This window comes from Eublepharis macularius, chromosome 6, assembly GCF_028583425.1.
Source record: "Eublepharis macularius isolate TG4126 chromosome 6, MPM_Emac_v1.0, whole genome shotgun sequence".
In the NCBI taxonomy this organism is placed as follows: domain Eukaryota; kingdom Metazoa; phylum Chordata; class Lepidosauria; order Squamata; family Eublepharidae; genus Eublepharis; species Eublepharis macularius.
Genome location: NC_072795.1, coordinates 86,167,810 through 86,186,035, shown reverse-complemented (window position 1 = coordinate 86,186,035; position 18,226 = coordinate 86,167,810). Strand labels below are relative to the sequence as shown.

General features: G+C 39.7%; 1 protein-coding gene across 7 annotated transcripts in view; it reads right to left on the bottom strand.

Moving 5' to 3' along the window:
- Positions 1 to 18,226, bottom strand: part of TACC2 (transforming acidic coiled-coil containing protein 2) — a 190,057-nt gene that overhangs the window by 168,990 nt on the left and 2,841 nt on the right. For 5 of the 7 annotated variants that reach the window (XM_054982166.1, XM_054982163.1, XM_054982159.1 and 2 more), the window contains exon 2: positions 4,486 to 4,564. In XM_054982166.1, coding sequence (XP_054838141.1) covers positions 4,486 to 4,518 — 33 coding nt within the window. In that variant the 5' untranslated portion in view covers positions 4,519 to 4,564. Of the gene's footprint in view, positions 1 to 4,485; positions 4,565 to 7,797; positions 7,899 to 14,691; positions 14,707 to 18,226 lie in introns of those variants that run through there. The other 2 variants (XM_054982162.1, XM_054982161.1) reach the window with 2 other exon arrangements.

Genomic DNA, 18,226 nt, shown 5'->3' with positions numbered 1-18,226 from the left:
TTGCCAAGCTCCCTTTTTTAATTCCCTTTCTGAACTTTCAAATTACTAGGAAGGTGATGTGGGAAAAAGCAGCCATGATGAACTGAGTTTTTTTAAAAAATTCTCATGGTCAGTTAATCAGAGAAAAAAATATTTTTTTTTTACACAGAAAGACAAAGATCAGCTTTATTTAGCACAGAAATTATACATGCCCCTTTCAAAATGTAAGCAACCAACTACTCTTTGGTGCAGATATACAAAACTACCTAATCATATTTTGGCTACATATTGTATTCAAAGGTTTTAATCAGAGAAAAATTTTAAAAATTTAATCAATTGGACCAATGGGATTAGAATTGAGTAACTCTGTTTAGGACTGCACTGTAATATATTAATTCAAAACAGTTTTCTTAAAATAAAAAAACTGGTGAAAGCAAATAAAGTTAAACAAATATTTATGCTATATTATTGAAAACTCTAATTTACAATACTATGATATTAGAGTAATATTACTACCATCTGGCGTTTTAAAAAAACAACTTGCCTCAGTGTGTGCTTGGCCTTTAGCTTACAGTCTTTTTGGCACAAGAATATTGTTGTCTAGTTCTTGCAAAGAAGTATCAAGTAAACATAAACATATCCAGACATCCAGAGTATTGTACTTTTTTCATACCTATTTGATCATGAGTCAATGGAGTGAGTTGTGCTCTTCAAATGCTTGTTCCACATCCAAGCACAAAAAAGATGAAACATGCTTTTCATGACACTTCAATTTGTGTTACATTATAATATCTATTCAGCCAAAGTTTTAAATTTTTCATTGTAGTTTGTTAAAGCCCTAGCAACAGTACTGAGATGCAAACGTTCTCAGGAGTCTGAAGTATCTCAGCTGAATATCAAGCACTTAAGCATTGCTTTAAAAAAAAAAAGGGATTTTGAGCTCAAGAGTTGTACTTAGAAAGCCTGAAGGGGTGGGTGGGAAAATGAACAAACATTCCTGATTGACACAAGTGAATCTAGTTCCTCTTCCCCCCCCCCCGCCCCCCAAATCTCCTTCCTGTGGTCCTTTCCTCATTAAAAACGTAGCCTTTTATGGCATTTGTTGCAATATGCCATCGTTCTCAGCCTGGCTGAAAGTCAATTTTGAAGAGTTACCCGAAGTTTCCATTCCTAATAACTATGTTTACAGGGAGACAGAGTGCTGGAATAAATCTTAGCAAGTCAGACAAGAAAGCCGTTCTTCTTACCTTTTATTGTCATCACATCTCCCAGAGCACTTTTCTGATGTACATATACAAATGTACTCAGCCACCCACCCCCACGAAAACCCAGTCTGTTAGAATCATCACTGAACTCACTCCAAGACAGCCACTTCTTCCATAAGGAGCTTAGGAGGGACCTATCTGACTGCAGGTGAACGCTGGGAAATGGACCAAAGGTCATCCCCATGGCGTCAGGAGGAATCAGATTTCAGAAACAACTGCCAAATTGGTCGGAGAGAGAGGACGAACACATGCTAGCTGTTAAAGGCTGAAGAGAGAAGGCCACTCAGCTTTTTGGCCATATTTTCCACACGTGCGACTTAGTAGACAAAGTGAAAAGCTTTGTGCACATAACAGTCTGGATAATAAAAATAAAAGGATTAATTGTATTTGTTTGAAACAGTACATCAGTGCAAATGAATGCCAAAGATCTTAAGAGGCTCAGGTGGATTTTTCTCATACGAATTTAATTTGCCTTTTAAATTTGATTTTACTGAAACTTTCATATAATTGACCACTCAAAGCAATGATGATATGTGCTAAGTGATCCTAAGCATGTTTACTCAGAAGTATAGGCCTTCAAGATTGAAAGGATCTATGGCAAATGTACATAGGACAGTAGTATGAATTAACTGCAGATTGCAAAATGTGTAGTGTAATTTAATGCAGCTGAATGCCACTCATCTGTAGGGAAACTCACAGTGCAATCCTAAGAAAACTTTCCTGGAATGGGGTTGCCATGCCCTTTACCTTCAAAGTGGGGGTGCCAGCCAGGTGGGGGAGTGCCACTCCTCCCTCCTTGCACACATGTGAAGCACATGCATGCTCCGGAGGCCTTCCACTGATGTCACTTCCAATTTGAAATGGAAGTGACGATGGCTCAGCAGTGCCAAACTGGCTCAAAAACATAGCAAAATTGCTGAGCCACGGTCACTTCCATTTTGAACTGGAAGTGACGTCAGTGAAAGGCTTCTGGAGCATGTGCATGCATCATTTTTCTGCATGTGCTGGGGATTCAATCGGCCTCCTAACACCCCCCCACACACACACCTCTGCTGTACAGGTGAGCAGGGGTCGGGGCAGAAGATTGGGGAGGGAGAATCTCCTGCCCTGAGCTGGGGGTAGGGGCTGTTGACCCTATCCTGGAAGTAAGGCCCATTGAATAGACCTGTGTAGGATTCTGAGTTGACCTGCTTAGGAAGGCATTGCCAATGACTAAGCCATGTCCATGAAAAATATCCCACTATAAGAACGTTTGAAATTTTAACTTCAGACATACAGTTTTACATATCCCAGTATACACATCCAAGAAGTGCAAGGACAATTAAGTTCCAAGGGAAGTCATTTCCTCCCAAGTCCTTAACCTTTCACTGCAATGTCTTCTAACAACTTTAAACTGTTTCTCCTCCAAGCAGGTGCAGAGCAGTCAGTGACAAATCTCTTCTCAGAGACATAAAGTGTGCCTTGACCTAGGCCTGTTCAAAAGTGTGTAGCATGGGCTTAATTCAGAAGAAAAGCAATGTGGCTAATGATTTATTTAAAAAACACCTTGTTGCCTTCCATTACCTTGGGCCAATTTACACGTGGTTTAGTGCTTTCTCTCTCCTTTGTGAGATAGAAAGTTCAGAGCAGCCTCTTTCCATAGTAGAAGAGAATGTTGGAAACATGTAGATAAATAGCCTTCCAGTATTCTACTTATTTACAAATATAAATAGGCATTATGGAGTATAGTCAGGTACTTCTGTTCTGGACTCAAAAGCATTACTAATATATTAATAAAAAACAAAACTCCTACATCAGATCTCTTCAGTAGGGAAACGTAATTATCTTCTATTAAAGTCTTACAAACCAAATCTAGAGCTTAAGAGCCAGTATCATGAACCTTTCTCGTGTACTTATCACTTATCACCTCATCCCCTACTCAGTATAACATACATAGCCAAAACCTTGTTTTCTGTTGCTTTTCCACTTCACTCCACAAAATGGTCTACAGTTTATATAAGTAGCCTTGTAGGAAAAGTATGCACATGCAATACAATTAATGCAGTTCACTTTTTTTGTTCTAGCCCACATCATTGGAAAACTAAGATACAGAATCTGGTTTTTGTGTGTGTGTGTGCAAACTTCTAGGATCTGTGATTACAGCCATAGTTAGGTAACATGGTATGTGACTTCCTGATAACAGAAGAGTGGTTCTGCAGTAGCATCCACTGTCTGCTAGTTAGAACTTGTACTCCTGTATTCTATTTTATGAATGTAGTATGCAGTAAACTACAAACATAGACCATATTTCTAGGAGCTTAGAATGTCAGTGAAACACTGGCTTAGTTCTCACAAAGAACGTAAACCTATTAGCTGGGCTGTACCGCTTCAACTGCAGATGGAGACTTGCAAGAAGCAGGCAACCCCCCCCCCTACACACACACACACACCAAAATTCTATTTAAACAAACATCAGTGGAAAATGCTATGATAGAACACATTTCCCTGACATGTTGGCTTTCAGTTTGAAGGAATGTGTTTGTTTGTATGGAGTGGTATTAATTAACAGCAGCCTCTATATGCAGCCTGTGGTAATATAACCCAATCATAGATTTATCGTTTAGGTGAAACATCTATGCATGTTTACACTGAAGTAAGTCACAGTGTGTTTACTCCTAGGTAAATGTATGCCAGATCACATCCTAAGGTTTGGCTTTAATCCTTGAAGGCCAATTTGTATCACGGTCAGGTGACTGGATCATCCAATTAACTTTATGTTTTAAGAAATTGCTCCAGGGTTGCAATATCTCCATTTGCAGCCACCTGCCATGAGTACAAGGAGTTTGGACTGCCCATTTTTGTTTTAAAGTATTTTGGCATTTCAGCCTGTGCCTCTGAGCATGCATCCATTTGGACTGGATGCACCAGAATCAACTCCTGCCGTAGCTTGGCTACCTCAACAACCATGGTAAACTGCCATGGTTTAGCTGGCATTTGGATCCCACCAGATTGCCCCTCTGAAAACTTATTCCTAATGAGGACCAAAACTTCCCTGTGAGCGCTGGCAACTCTGTAGTGCCTGACATGGATACATATTCTAATCTTGAACTGGCATGATATTTTGAAAATTTAATAGCTTCTTGAAAATATTTAATGCATCATTTATAGCCTTCCTTCCTTGCTGAGACTTAATGAAGATTACAAAATTTAAAAACAAACAAACAATGCTCAGACGTTATGCTGAAAGTATCATTTCACTCACCTGATTTTCTGGGCTGCTATTTTCATTACCCATTTTGATGCCAAGATTTCAGAATCATTCAGTATGCTGAGAAAAGCAGCTGGAAGGAAAAAACAACCATCAGCCTTCTGTGTAAACTCTGTGGGAAAACAGTTTTCAAAAAGAAAATCCAGCATCATCCCCTTGCCTCAGCTGTACTCCATAAAAATTGTTGCTGAGGGCAGCAGCACTGTACCCTACAAATATAGTGGCACATATACATGGCCAGCATCAATTAAGTACCGGAAATTAATGGCAAACAACACCTTCCACACTCACATCAATTATTCCCACAGCTTTTACTGCTACTGCTCTAGTCACAGGTACATGGTGATTGGATCTGAAAGATGCTCATGGTATGCACATATAGACCATGTATGTAGGTGCCTCCAACTGCACATTATGATAAAAGATGTTATAGCCTGTGGAAAATTTGGATGGAAGATCAATTTTTTTCCTATCCATTTTATTCTGCACATCGTCCAAAGAGCTCAGGGCAACTTACATGTTTCTTTCCTCTCCCATTTTTTCCTTACAACTCTCTGAGGTATGTTAGCTAGAAATGGCCCTATGAATTGTCTCACTGTATGGGAACTTGAATCAGGTCTCTCCAACCCTACAACACCACATTGCCCTGATCCTATGAACACTCAGTTGCTCATAGACTTACATGTACAATTGTTACCTCTTCATGCATTCACACAATTACAGTCTGATCCCATCCCCAGCTATAGCCATGTTAATCTGTAGTAGCAAAATAGAGTCCAGTAGCACCTTTAAGACTAACCAACTTTACTGTAGCATAAGCTTTCGAGAACCACAGTTCTCTTCGTCAGATACATCTGACAAAGAGAACTGTGGTTCTCGAAAGCTTATGCTACTGTAAAGTTGGTTTGTCTTATAAGTGCTACTGGACTCTTTACTATTTTATCAAAGAATGTAGCTAAATTCAGTACAAAATGTATCAAAAATATATTTTTAGACAAGTATTTCACAACCACATTACATGCAATCAGTTCGTATGCACAAAAACTTCTTCAGAGTTGCCACTAGAAATGCTTATTATAAACAACTTCTTACAGATTACAATAGAAATGGATACAATGAAGTGTGGTTTAGCTCTCCACATGTAACTGGAGAAAAAAAATCAAAATTTAAAAATAAACACTAATTCTTGACAAAATATTGACTCCAGTTGAAAGGGAGTAGAATAGACAGAAGATGTCCATCAAAACAATTCTTTAAAGCTGTACTGTTCCAAGGTTAAAAATAAAGATTGTTATAAACAACTCTTACAAAGTATTATTATTTATTTAATTTATTACTTTCGATTTTTATTCAACAGTAATTTTCAGTTATTCAACAACACTCTGTACAGCCCTATTTAAAAGCCAAAAAGATGATGATTCTTAAAGAGAACCAAGAGAAATGGAATTATCTATCATCAACAGTTCAAAATGAACCTCACCACCCTCTAAAATATCAGACCACGCTATGCACAGCACCTTAATTTCCATGTGTGTGTGTGTGTGTGTGTGTTTACATACATGTATACTAAAGACAAAAGTTCATCTATTCAACCAGTTAGAAATGGAACTTTCAGAGACAGTGGAAGAATTACAATTCTGGTTGTTAATATTATAAGGCTTTGCTGTATCAGTAATTTAACTCTTCAGGAGGAGCAGAGACTTATATTTGTGTTTGCTGAGACAGCTGAAGCACACAGCACCCTAAATATCTTTTCGTTCTTTTCTTTTCTTTCTTCTTTTTTAAAATTTTGGTATGGTCTTTGTAATACCTAAAGTGTTTTCTGTAAAAGTAATAATTCAGAATAAGTTACATTGATAAGGTTTTGGTTTAAGAATTGTCAGTGTATAGCAATATTATTGTTTCTCAGAAGCAAAGAAATCGGAAGAGGCAGTATACATATTTTTTTAAAAAATGAAACAATTGTGTTAAAGAGGACAGGTCACAAATACTATGTTGATGAAACAGCAGCTCATTAGCTGATCACTGAAACAAACGTGGAGGTCTAATTAAATTACAATAACATTTCCTCAGAAGACATTACAACCAGTGTGGTTGGAGAGGCCTGGGTTCTATTCCTTGCTGAGCTATGAAGCACACTGGATGACTGGGATGCCCAGAGACTATGTAGACATTTACATTCTCCAGTGCTATCATAGTGTTCTCCCTCTCCTGTCTGCCTGCGATAATGAACAAGGCTTAAGATTGTTCACAATAGGTAACAGAGGGCAGATAATAGTACCAGGGAGAAAACTGGCATGACATATCAGAGCTGCCTGATTTCCCATTACTTAGTGGAATTTAAAAATATTTACCTTCTAATCCATTCGATACTTCTGGCTAACTCACTGTATCTCAGTCTATCCTATTTGATGTATAAATTAGAATAACCCTTAGCCTTTTGTACAAATAGTGGAATACAAATGTGAGAAATAAATACAAACATGTTTTTCAATTAATTATTTATGTTCACAATAAGCTTACACGTTACAATATTGTCTTAGCTGCCTCTGAATTTAGATGGTACATAAGTATCCAAACCAAAAATGTGTTCAACTCTTAGGAGATCCAATCCATACACAAAGTATCCCCTGCCCAGATTAGCATTCTTATTCATTTCAGTCCTTCAGTTGTCTTGGATTGGGTGGATCTTTCTGCTCTGAGATGAAAAACAGCACATCTGGGTATCTTGAGCAGGTCAAAGGCTTTCAGTGTTATGTTTCATATTGGTGCCTTTCAAAAGGCAAAAAATACCAAGCAGGTTATTAAATGGTAAAACCATGTAACAGGAGTGAGTATTATGATATATATGTAAACATTAAGCAGCAAAAACAGCTGCAGTTCATTTTACAATGCATCATACACCACACCAAGTTATTTATATCTGTCTTGCAATATGAAGCTTCTGGGTCCTCATCCCACATTTAAGAAGTCTAGCTGTGGAATATATCTCTCCTAAAGTGAATAATTGAATAAGTCATTTCTCTAGACAATTCATTAAGATGTTGTTGTGGATTAAAATATAATCCCAGGGCATTTAATTTGAAAATGTCAGAATCTATAAGAAACTCCACAAGATTTTTCAAAACACAGTAGGATTATGACTCCATGTATTTTGTGAAATTTTAATGGAAAGCCCCTTAAAGAATTTTTTAAAATTAGAAAATAGTGCTCACATAAAGCTGGTCTAATCAAGTTACTGGAGAACTTGTGGTGGTGTAAAATAGCAGTCATTTAATTTCATAATAATACAAAGAAAGTCCTTACCACCAGGAGAAAAAAATATTTCTGGTTGCTCTGGAACTCTTTGATTGTTTAGAAACTGTCTCTAGCAGCCATTATTTTCAGCAACGTCTCGTAAGCCTCTACCTTTGTTTTTGTCCTTTGCCTTCCCTTCTCAGAATCACATGAATTTAACCTTCATTTAAATGACCCACCTTAAATTAAGCATAACCAGTTAAACAAGCAACTCAGACTCCGCCCTAGTACTGAGCAGAACCAGTTGTACGCACTCATTAATTCTGCTTAAGAGAGACAAAGATCCTTGAGAGTTTGGACAAATAGAAAGACATGTCAGTGTTCAACACGAAAGGACATTTTGTTATCTTCTTATCCTTTGCCATCAAGTGTGGGATTAGACATCATACGGTTTATAGACTGCATGTGAATTACCTTGCATATACAGAACAAAACACTTCTAGGTAAAAGGTAAAGGTAGTCCCCTGTGCAAGCACTGAGTCATTAGTACTGACCCATGGGGAGGGCGGTGTCACATCATGATGTTTTCTTGGCAGACTTTTTGTTATGGGGTGGTTTGTCATTGCCTTCCCCAGTCATCTACACTTTACCCCCAGGAAACTGGGTACTGCAGCTTACCACTCTCCGTCACGTGGCTCTTAAAACATTTCTATAAACATTGTTTATTATCTCAAAGCTTACATCTGGAATGGTGTAAGGGAAAAGCATCTTTACCACTAAAGGTAAGATGCTATAGATGACCAACTTCACCAAGGTGAGAGAGCTTGCCCAAGGACAGTCAGATCATCTGTATGACTTCTCTGTATCTTGAGAGGAAGACACTGCCTCCCCTTCCAATGAATACTGAGATTTCAAGATCTGAGGTCAGACGGTGACACAGAAAATTTCATTTTTTCTCCTTAGAATTGTGTGAGCTGCTACAAAAGCAATGCTAGCTAAAAATTAAACATCACCTAAGATGCTGTCAAATAGAGAATGACTGAGTAGTCAATTAAATAAATTAATCCAAGGAGAAGAAGCCAGATTGAGAACTAAATGTGCACAATTTGCATGATACTGCAATGAGGGCAACAATATTGAGTTGCAGTGTCAAGTAAAACTGGATATATGAAACTGGATGAGACTCTTTTTTAAGATGAAGTATTAACTGCACATGTCAGGACAAGACCTAGGAAGATCAGCGAGGTGCCTACTGGAATCCAAGTGAGTGGAACTACAAGCCTGGAGAGTAGTATGGGGTCTACCTCTCAGGTAGGAATGCTAACCTCCAGGTGGGACCAGGTGATCTCTAGGAATTATAACTGATTGCCAGACCACAGAGATCGGTTCCCCTGAAGGAAATGACTGCTTTAGAATGGGTCTTTATGGCATTATACATGCTGAGGTCCAGGGCTTTTTTTCTGGGAAAAGAGGTGGTGGAACTCAGTGGGTTGCCCTCGGAGAAAATGGTCACATGGCTGGTGGCCCCGCCCCCTGATCTCCAGACAGAGGGGAGTTTAGATTGCCCTCCGCGCCGCTCAGCAGCGCGGAGGGCAATCTAAACTCCCCTCTGTCTGGAGATCAGGGGGCGGGGCCACCAGCCATGTGACCATTTTCAAGAGGTTCCAGAACTCCGTTCCACCGCGTTCCAGCTGAAAAAAAGCCCTGCTGAGGTCCCCCCCCCCACAGCTCCCTCCTCAAATCTCCAGCAATTTTCAACTACACTCCAGTTACCTTCAGTAACATTCTAGCTTACTGCAGCAGTACAAAGTAGGAACTTGGTAGAAAGTTTGCCTTATTTCCAATTATCCCTGCACAAAAGCCCACCCCCTCAGACATGTGAAGGGGAGATCACCCCTGGAAGCCCTTAGGGTAGGTCACAGATGGGGGGGCAGTGATGCAGGGAGGGATGTGGAGCAAGTCTCATCCACTCAAAAACAGAGACAGAGCTGTAGAGCACCCCAGACTTTACTGAACAGCAATTAGTGATAAGGTTTGCCAGCTCTCTCAGTCTGGAATGGCTCCTGTGCCTTTGCACACTGCTCCCAGGGGGCAAGGGGGAGACAAGCACAGCACGCAGGTGAATGGGGTGGACTTGTGGGATAGAAGGCTGTCTGAGGCAAGATGCTCCCAGAGCTGGGCTAAAACTGGTGACTGTGAGATACACCAGCATAGTGCCTCATCAGCTCCCTGTGCACTTTCATCTCCCCTTCAGGTCTGTCTGCTCTTCATTCTATCTATACATAAATAAAAACTCTGACTCTGTGATTAGGATTGCCATTTGGCATTTTTTGGCTGCATTTTATCCTATGCATTTGACAGCAGTTTGACATGTGCAAACAAAGCAGAACAAATCCCATTACTATGCTAGGGAAAGCTTCACTCACTTTATTTTTGCTCCTTAGGATGCTGCTAAAGCCACAGGAACAAAGAAAGTAAAAAATACGGCAACTCTGTGTACAAGTCACTGAGACCCAATTCTTAGTTTGCTAAATGAGAATAATAATTATTTATCTTTTATGGACATTGTGAAGGAAACAAGATTATTTAGCAATCTGAACATTTTTAAAGAGCTATTTAGGGACAAGAGGATAACTCAAAGCAACTTGCATTTATTCTGGTAATGACTGGAGGAGGATCAATAATAAATGCGCCAATGACTGTCTAATAATAAAATGCATTGTTGTGTAATGTTGTATTAACTGCCCACACAAACTGTTCTACCCTGGATTAAGCAAATGAAGGGATGGTGTGGATTAGTCCTACTCCAAGCTCCAGAATGTTTGGAATGTAATGGGGCACTGTAGTGAGGACAAGTCTTGGGTATTCTTTTATGTTCAGCAAACTGCGTAGGTTGTTTAACTATTAGAACATCAAATAACCAACCATGTAAACTAATCACAAGACTTTTCCACCCAGAATAGGCAAGAGCCTCTACATATTATCCACGCTACCTGTGGGGTGGTGCCAAATCCAATTCTATGGGATATTTCCCCAGGTATGTGGGATCCACTCATCAATAAGCAGATTTACAGTGTCATCTGAGCCCATTGACTTCAATACTTTGCTTAGGACGGCACTACTGATACTGATGGAAGAATGACACCTGTAGAATTTGTGTTTTTTATGGGGCTGCTGTTTAGAATATAAACAAGCATTTTATAGTACAGCTGGATGACTTGGACACAAGGGTGTATTTTCAGAACAATACTAATGGAAGGTCAGGAAGGAAAGTAGGAGATGGCTACTTTCTGGAAGAAAACAATGGCAATGGCAATGGCAGAGAGTGCACATAGAATGGGTTTTCTTGACTATTATAGTCTCACTCTGTAAACCTGTACTGCGTTTGGATTTAGGCTTTCCATGTTCCAACTGGTGGTGGGGAATCCACTGCTACCAAGCAGGTGCTTCCTGCTACCACTTAGCTGGGCAGTGGGAGGAAAATGGTGGGAAAGGGGAAGAAGACAATGGTGCTGATATTATTCCCTGTGTACCTGGAAATGTCGTCAGTGCATCAGTGGGGATGTTTGAGCATCTGGCCAAATCTCTATGGTTAAACCAAAGAGTTTTACCCAAATGCTACATCATCCCTGACAACTCACTGAAGTAACTTCTGGGTGAGTGGGAAGTGACATCATTGTGTTGCCAGTGATGTGGCCTCCCCACTGGCTACCCTAATTTCTATAGGACACGAAATCACTTTTACAAACAATTATCTGAATTTGTTGTGGCTTAGTGATTAAGAACAGTTGCTAAGCCATATGATAACACCTTCTGATTGTATCATGTGGCCATGAAGGAAGGCAGCCGCAGTGGGTCCTTCTCTTTTTTTATGATGGAAGTGGACGGAGTCAGCTTCTGCTGCCACAGATGGCACACACCCTCATGCTCCAGACAAGCACAAACATCTAATGTGCTTCTCCTGATGAACTCGTGTAACATTTACATTGCCAGGCTGGCTCTGGCACTATTTATACCCTGTGTTATCATTTTCCAGTAATAAAAGCAAACTGCTAGCAGTGACGGCATCTGTTTTCAGAAGGCAGGAAGATTTTTATTTAAAGGTTTTTCCTCTTGCCAGGCTGGGTATTCAGTATATTGACAAACATTTTAAACAACCAGGAAATGACAGTTCTAAGAGTATTGAATTTCTTTGGGGAACCCGTATCTTGTAACTCTTCTGGCAATAAGGTTGATACATATTTACATATTCTATGAGGGAAGGATACTTATTGGCTTATCTTCCTTACTATATAAAGATACACTCTATTATTTACCTCTTCTGTCCCTGATACCCACAATTACTTCTAAGAGCTCTTAAAACTGGAGACTGAGAGCCAAGCTACAAGTGACACCTTACACAGATTGGACATTTGTCAGCTTACCTCAAGTTTTGATGGGAAATGTAAGAGTCCTAGTGTTACAGCTTGGCTCTCCATTACAGCTGCAAGACCAGAATGCCTACATTTCCCATCAAAACTTTAGGGAAGCTGACAAGTGTCCAACCTGTGTCAGGCGCCACTTATAGCTTAGCTCATAGACTGCAATCCACAGCATCATAAGTGCAAAGAAATCCTATTGGCAGCTATGGAACACTTTCATCTTCTACTAGTAAAAATGGGATGTCCATAAAGAGCATCTCACTGGATCATACATTCTTAATATCCAGGAATGCTATGGTATAAAGAGTTGTGATAGTGACAATGCAAACTTTTCTACTGAGAAGTCTCATTGCTCAACTGGGCTTACTCACAGAGAAGCATACAAAGGATTTCAGATAAAGTTGCTACTTTGAGTACGTAAGATGGAAAGAGTGATGGAAAGGAAATGTTGTCCCCCATACTTTGCTTCCTTGTCACTGTTTCCCTACATTTTATCAGTTTCTCATCTCTGACCTGAATGCCCTTGTCATGGAAGTGGCTATTATAGGAACACATCATCAATAATTTAACATCAGTGAAAATGTTTGTTGTAATGTTTGTGTTTTGGCAATGATTATGACTCTTTCCAGCATGCTGGTGTCCAGAAAAATCCCTTCCCAATAGAATATTCTCTTCTCTAGAGTAACTGATCTCTGAGAAACCCTATCCTCAGATATTACTGCTTTGATCTGGAGAGAAGCCAAAGGTTGGCCAGACACATTGTCTCCAATCCTAAAAATATCTGCACACATGGAACCCCAATTTGTAAATAAGATTCTGAATCTGTCTGTGTGTATAATAGTTGAGAAAGGCTAGGGACTTGCTATTGCTATTAAAAGAAAGGATTTGGGTTGGTTTTAATATTAAGAGAAACATTCCAAGGTTTCTGGGATTTTGGGGTACCAGATGTTCTCACAGATAATAGCTCTATAAACCACAGGAACCCCAAGCTAAATCCACCCTAGTCCTACATTTGTATCCCAAGCAGAAGCAGACTCTAGCAAGCCAAAATCTGACATCTAAGCAAGCCCACTAATGCTGGAGTATATCTAAATTTTTGCTAGCTGTTTTTGAAAATCTTGTTTGGCACTGAAGGAAGTCCTGTATACACTTGCCTATAACCACACTGTAGACAACATGAAAGAAACAAGATCAACAATGGCAGTACGAAGATGCTAAGGGAGTGACTTTGGGTCTCACCGCACGAGACAAAATATACTCGAATTACATGGGTAATTCAAGTGTATTTTGTAATTTGAGTGTATCTGAGTGTAATTCCAGTGTATTTTGCCCTGTGTGGTTAGACCCTTTGTGGCTCATTGATTGTACAAAGATAATGTCCATTCAACTCCACAGACCATATGGGACTGCCACTTCAATATGCGCTGCAGTGTTTGGTCCTTCCTATCAACACTGCAGAGAGATAAGATTGAAAAACCAATGAGCGAAGTCTTAACAGTGAACTCCAGTATATTGTAGGGTTTTCAGCAGTGAGAAAATATCCTCCATGCAGTTCAAGTTCCAATATCCTATGTGCTGTACCATAATGGCTTTCTGCCATCAGAATGTAGAGGCCTTCTCATGTGCAGACTGAGATAACTCTGATTAAAACCAGGAAAGCTAGGCATAGAGGTTGGTTAAACTTACATTGCTTTAAGCTTTACTAAGAAGTATAAACAACTCTGTAAAATTGTTGGTTTCATATTTACATAAACACAAGTGTTGAGCGTGGCTGTGGTGGGAAGGTGGACTGTGAATGGCAGCTCGTAACCCTTCTTCTAATAAAAACATTACAAACTATGTTTAACAAATTTTGAAGCCCGTTTGGAAAATATATAAACTATCCATGATTTTGGAAGTATCTTCCTGATTATTTTTCCCATTAACAAACAAATGATTCTTGCTATGTGTCCAATGAGTCAAGCTTCTGACAAAAATGTGAAACAAATGTTGACCACAGATTCCATAAACTACAACTTAATAGTATATTTTGGCTCAGCAGAACTGCGTAATGCTCCAAATTTGTGGGTAACAGTTCTCATAAAGAAAGTGGTTAAGCCCCATCTTCAGCTTACAATTTCAAATGACTTGGAAACAGTGAGCAATGAAACAGTTTGGATGTCTCACTGGCGGCTTTTCCCAATACATTTTCCTTTCCCTCTAATATTTCCCTTCTCCAATAAGATAACTCAAACCATCTGCACTGCAAACGATCTGACTACTTCACTTCAATTATCTTTAACTACTCTTTGTCTTACACGAAGGCTGCTTTCACACATGTTGGATAATGACCTCTCAATGCACTATAGCTATCTGTTGCAACTCTGGTGCTATAGTGCATTGAGAGGGCCTTATCCAATTATGTGTGCAAGCAGCCAAAGGTAGACATGCTAAAAACCATATTGAGATGCTTCTTCAGTCTCTCAAAACAGAAACACCCCCCAGAAAGCCTAATTAAAACCAATATAAAAACTGACAACCAATAAACTGTATCTGTACTTACACTATTGATAGGAGAATGCTAGAGCTCTGTCACAGTGTTGTGAAAGGAAAGTCAATGAAAACTGCAGGACACTTCCCACTGAATCAGGCTTATTTTAATAGGGGGAGGAGGTTATGGAGAGAACTTACAACAAGGCTTAACATGTCCATAACATGTTCCCTAAACAAATGTTAGCATCACAATCAATGCACAGAGTCTTACTCCTGCTATTTCTGAATGAAGAGTGGGGTCACATTTTAGAGGCTCGACAAACACCATGAAACCAAAAACAAATTGTTCCTCTTGTTTCAGACATGCCCAGTCTAATGATGACACCATTCTATATACAGAGGGAAGTTCTACACACAGCTCTCATGTAACAACTGCATAACCTGCTATTGAAAGAAGAATTTATTCACCAAAGATGGGTAACTCATGAAGCAACTGATGCATCTTCACATTTGGTTCTCTGGCAGCCTTTCCCAAGGAACAATAAGCACAACACAGGCCTGTCATTTGCCACTGAGCTTCCAGTTTCCCACATGAGTGTGGTAAAATCTTACAGAACATGGTGCTACATATCTTGTTGCATCATGCATTTAATCCAAAAGTGAAGCAATGAAATGTCAAGTTCTAGCTTGCACTTTATAAAAAAATTAATTAGTCAAAGAATGTAGCTCTTTGATATTCCAGACCTGCTGAGCTGTGTGCTTTTAAATGTGCTATAATTCCTAATACTGTTTCCGAGCAATAGAGCTGAGAATGAAGATTTTTAAAAAAGTGCTATGTTCTTTCATAGTTTTCATATAAGTTATAAATCAGTGGGTATGTTCGTGGCCTCACACCACCAGCACAATGGAATTAAATCCTGAATGAAAAGTGTAGTAAAGTCTAGGAAACTGCTTTGAAAATTTACACTGATAAAATTTTGTAATCCATGAAACCAGTGATTACCCGTTCCCCCCCACCAGTGACCCTTTCAGCTTGGAAAAATGGCAAGGTTGGGAGGTATGCTGTGGTAGTCTTGGGCAAGAACTGGAAGATGTGGTGCAGTTTAAAGGAGTTTCCAGTGAGGAATTCACTCTTTAAAATGATGGCACATCCTTGGATGAGTGACATCTCATCCAGTTTGGCCTGAGGCTTGGATCCACCAGAGGTTTCCACAGACAGAAAGGATTTCCACCCATAGAACTCTCTCTCTCAATGCTGTCCCAAATGCCCCCTTGAAATATGGCTTACGGGGCAGCCCCTCCAAATAGCATGAGGGGTGAGTGGGACGTCTGCTGCAGGAGGGAGGACGTAGGAAAAATCACATCCTTTTACACGTGCAGTGTTTTCTAGAGAACTGAAGCCTTTGAAATCTGAAACTGACCTGGTATGGAAGGCTGCTTTCAAAATGTTTACATGACTCTGCATAATAGTTTTATTTAAGAATTGCACTTATAGTTGGAACTTGTGATTCTGTTACAGTCGCCCATTCCTCCCACCTTACAAATCTGTCCCAGCTTTGCAACCTCTCTGTAGTATGCACCAAACTTTTTCTAGTAATTTTTTTCCTGTGTAGTTTACCAAGCGTTCTCTCCTGAGTTAGAAAACCCAAATAAATGCTATTAAATGGAAAATAACACAGCTTTTGAGGGTGAAAATTGATCAGCGGTCCTCTTGGGTCAGCTCTGATATATAGTGGAACTCAAGGCTTCATCTTTGGCAAGGAACCAGTGAAGCCTGACTAACCCCACCCCCGATACTTTCCATGCTGAAAGACAATGTGATTTACTGAGACACGCTTCCCTCAACCCAGAAATCCATACCATGCTCAGTTCCGTCAGATTTATTGGTTAGTCTGTTGCAACAAAAAAGCAGACTTTTCTGCCAACTTAAAAACTGACCATTTTATTCAGGGATGAGGTTCTGTTCCCAAGTGTCTCCTTAATCAAAAGAAACAGTGCAGATTTTTAGTGTGACATTATCCTTTGATAACATCTGCAGTAGTAAAGTTCCATCTTTTAAAAAAACCTTTGTTTTTACCATTCTGATTTTGGTGAGGAATGTTTAGCCCAGGGGCCGCAAGGAGCATTTTCAAGCAGTCTGCTGGAGCTTGCTAAAAGAGAATCTCAGCTTCCATTTTAGAAGAGATAGTGATGTCTAGTGGTTACAGTGTTGGACTAGGATGCAGGAGATCCAGGTTGAAATCCTTTTCCAGCCACAAAGGTCCTTGAGTAATCTGAGGCTAATTACACTCTCATGCCTAACCTTCCTAAGAGGAATGTTGTCAGGCTAAGAAAAGAGAGGAAAGAACTAGGTTTGCTGCTCTGTGCTTCTTAGTAAAAGGGTGGGGTTCTAATAGATTCTCAACATTCTTTGTTGAAGAAAAGTGTTCAAAAACATTATTAGGCATTAGAAACATGGAAACAAGAAAAAAATTACAGGTGCATTATGGTTTTCATCTCTTTTTGGGTATCTATGTTAAAACATGGAAGATAATCCATCTAATATTACATGGATCCCATTCTTGTTTTTATATTTTGTGTTTACAACATTATCTGCACTACAAATTAACTTACCTCAGTAGGACACTGTGTTGATTCAAAGATGACACAGCATGAATCTATCTGATTCCTAATTGGAGTAATGACCAAGACTCTGAGATATCTTGAAGCCAATGAGCTATCCCTAGAGACAGGTTTCCAGCTGTTGCCATAGGCTTAAGTGCTATCCCGTCTTTCTAAGTTAAATCTTCTGTGAGATTAGCACAACTGCACAGTCCTCTTCCAGCTGTTCTGTATTCATCACAGAGAGTTTTATGATAAAAATTATGCTGGTCAATAGATAGGGGAAAAATTAATTGCCTGGTGGGATTCATCATCAGAGTGACTGAATTCAGACAGCTGCACAAATTGTAATCAATGAGAACAAAATCATCTTACTTTGAAAGTCTTTACTACTTAAATTTTTGGTGTTTGTGCTGCTAATATGCCATGACCTGGATAGCCCAGGCAAACATGATCTCATCAGATCTTAGAAGCTAAGCAGGGTTGGCTTTGGTTAGTAATTGGATGGGAGACTTTCAACGAAGACCAGGGTTGCAGAGTCAGGCAACGGCAAGCCCCTTCTGTTAGTCTCTTGCAATGAAAACCCCAGCAGGGGTCACCATAAGTCATATGTAACTTGAGAGCACTCTCCACCACACTAGAGTAATACACAAATACCCATATATTGTCAGTGAGGATAATAGAGCTGTGTGTTTCAGTATTATTACTAGTAGCCAGATATACGTGGATTTAGCTTTATCCAACTATACCAAATCAAATGAGAGAATCCTGGATATATTTGGGATCTTGAATACTTGAATGCTGAATATCCAAAATATATTCAGGATTATCCAGCAAACACAGCTCCCAAATTGTCCCCCCCCCCCTCCACACACACACTTTCCCAGGCTTTTCTGGGCACCACCACCCTTTTCCTGGGCTTTCTTGGGCTTTTTTCCCCACAGGGGATGGGAGAGTGAGGCAGGAGGGAGGGGAACTGAGTGAGTGACCAATGGGTGTAGGAG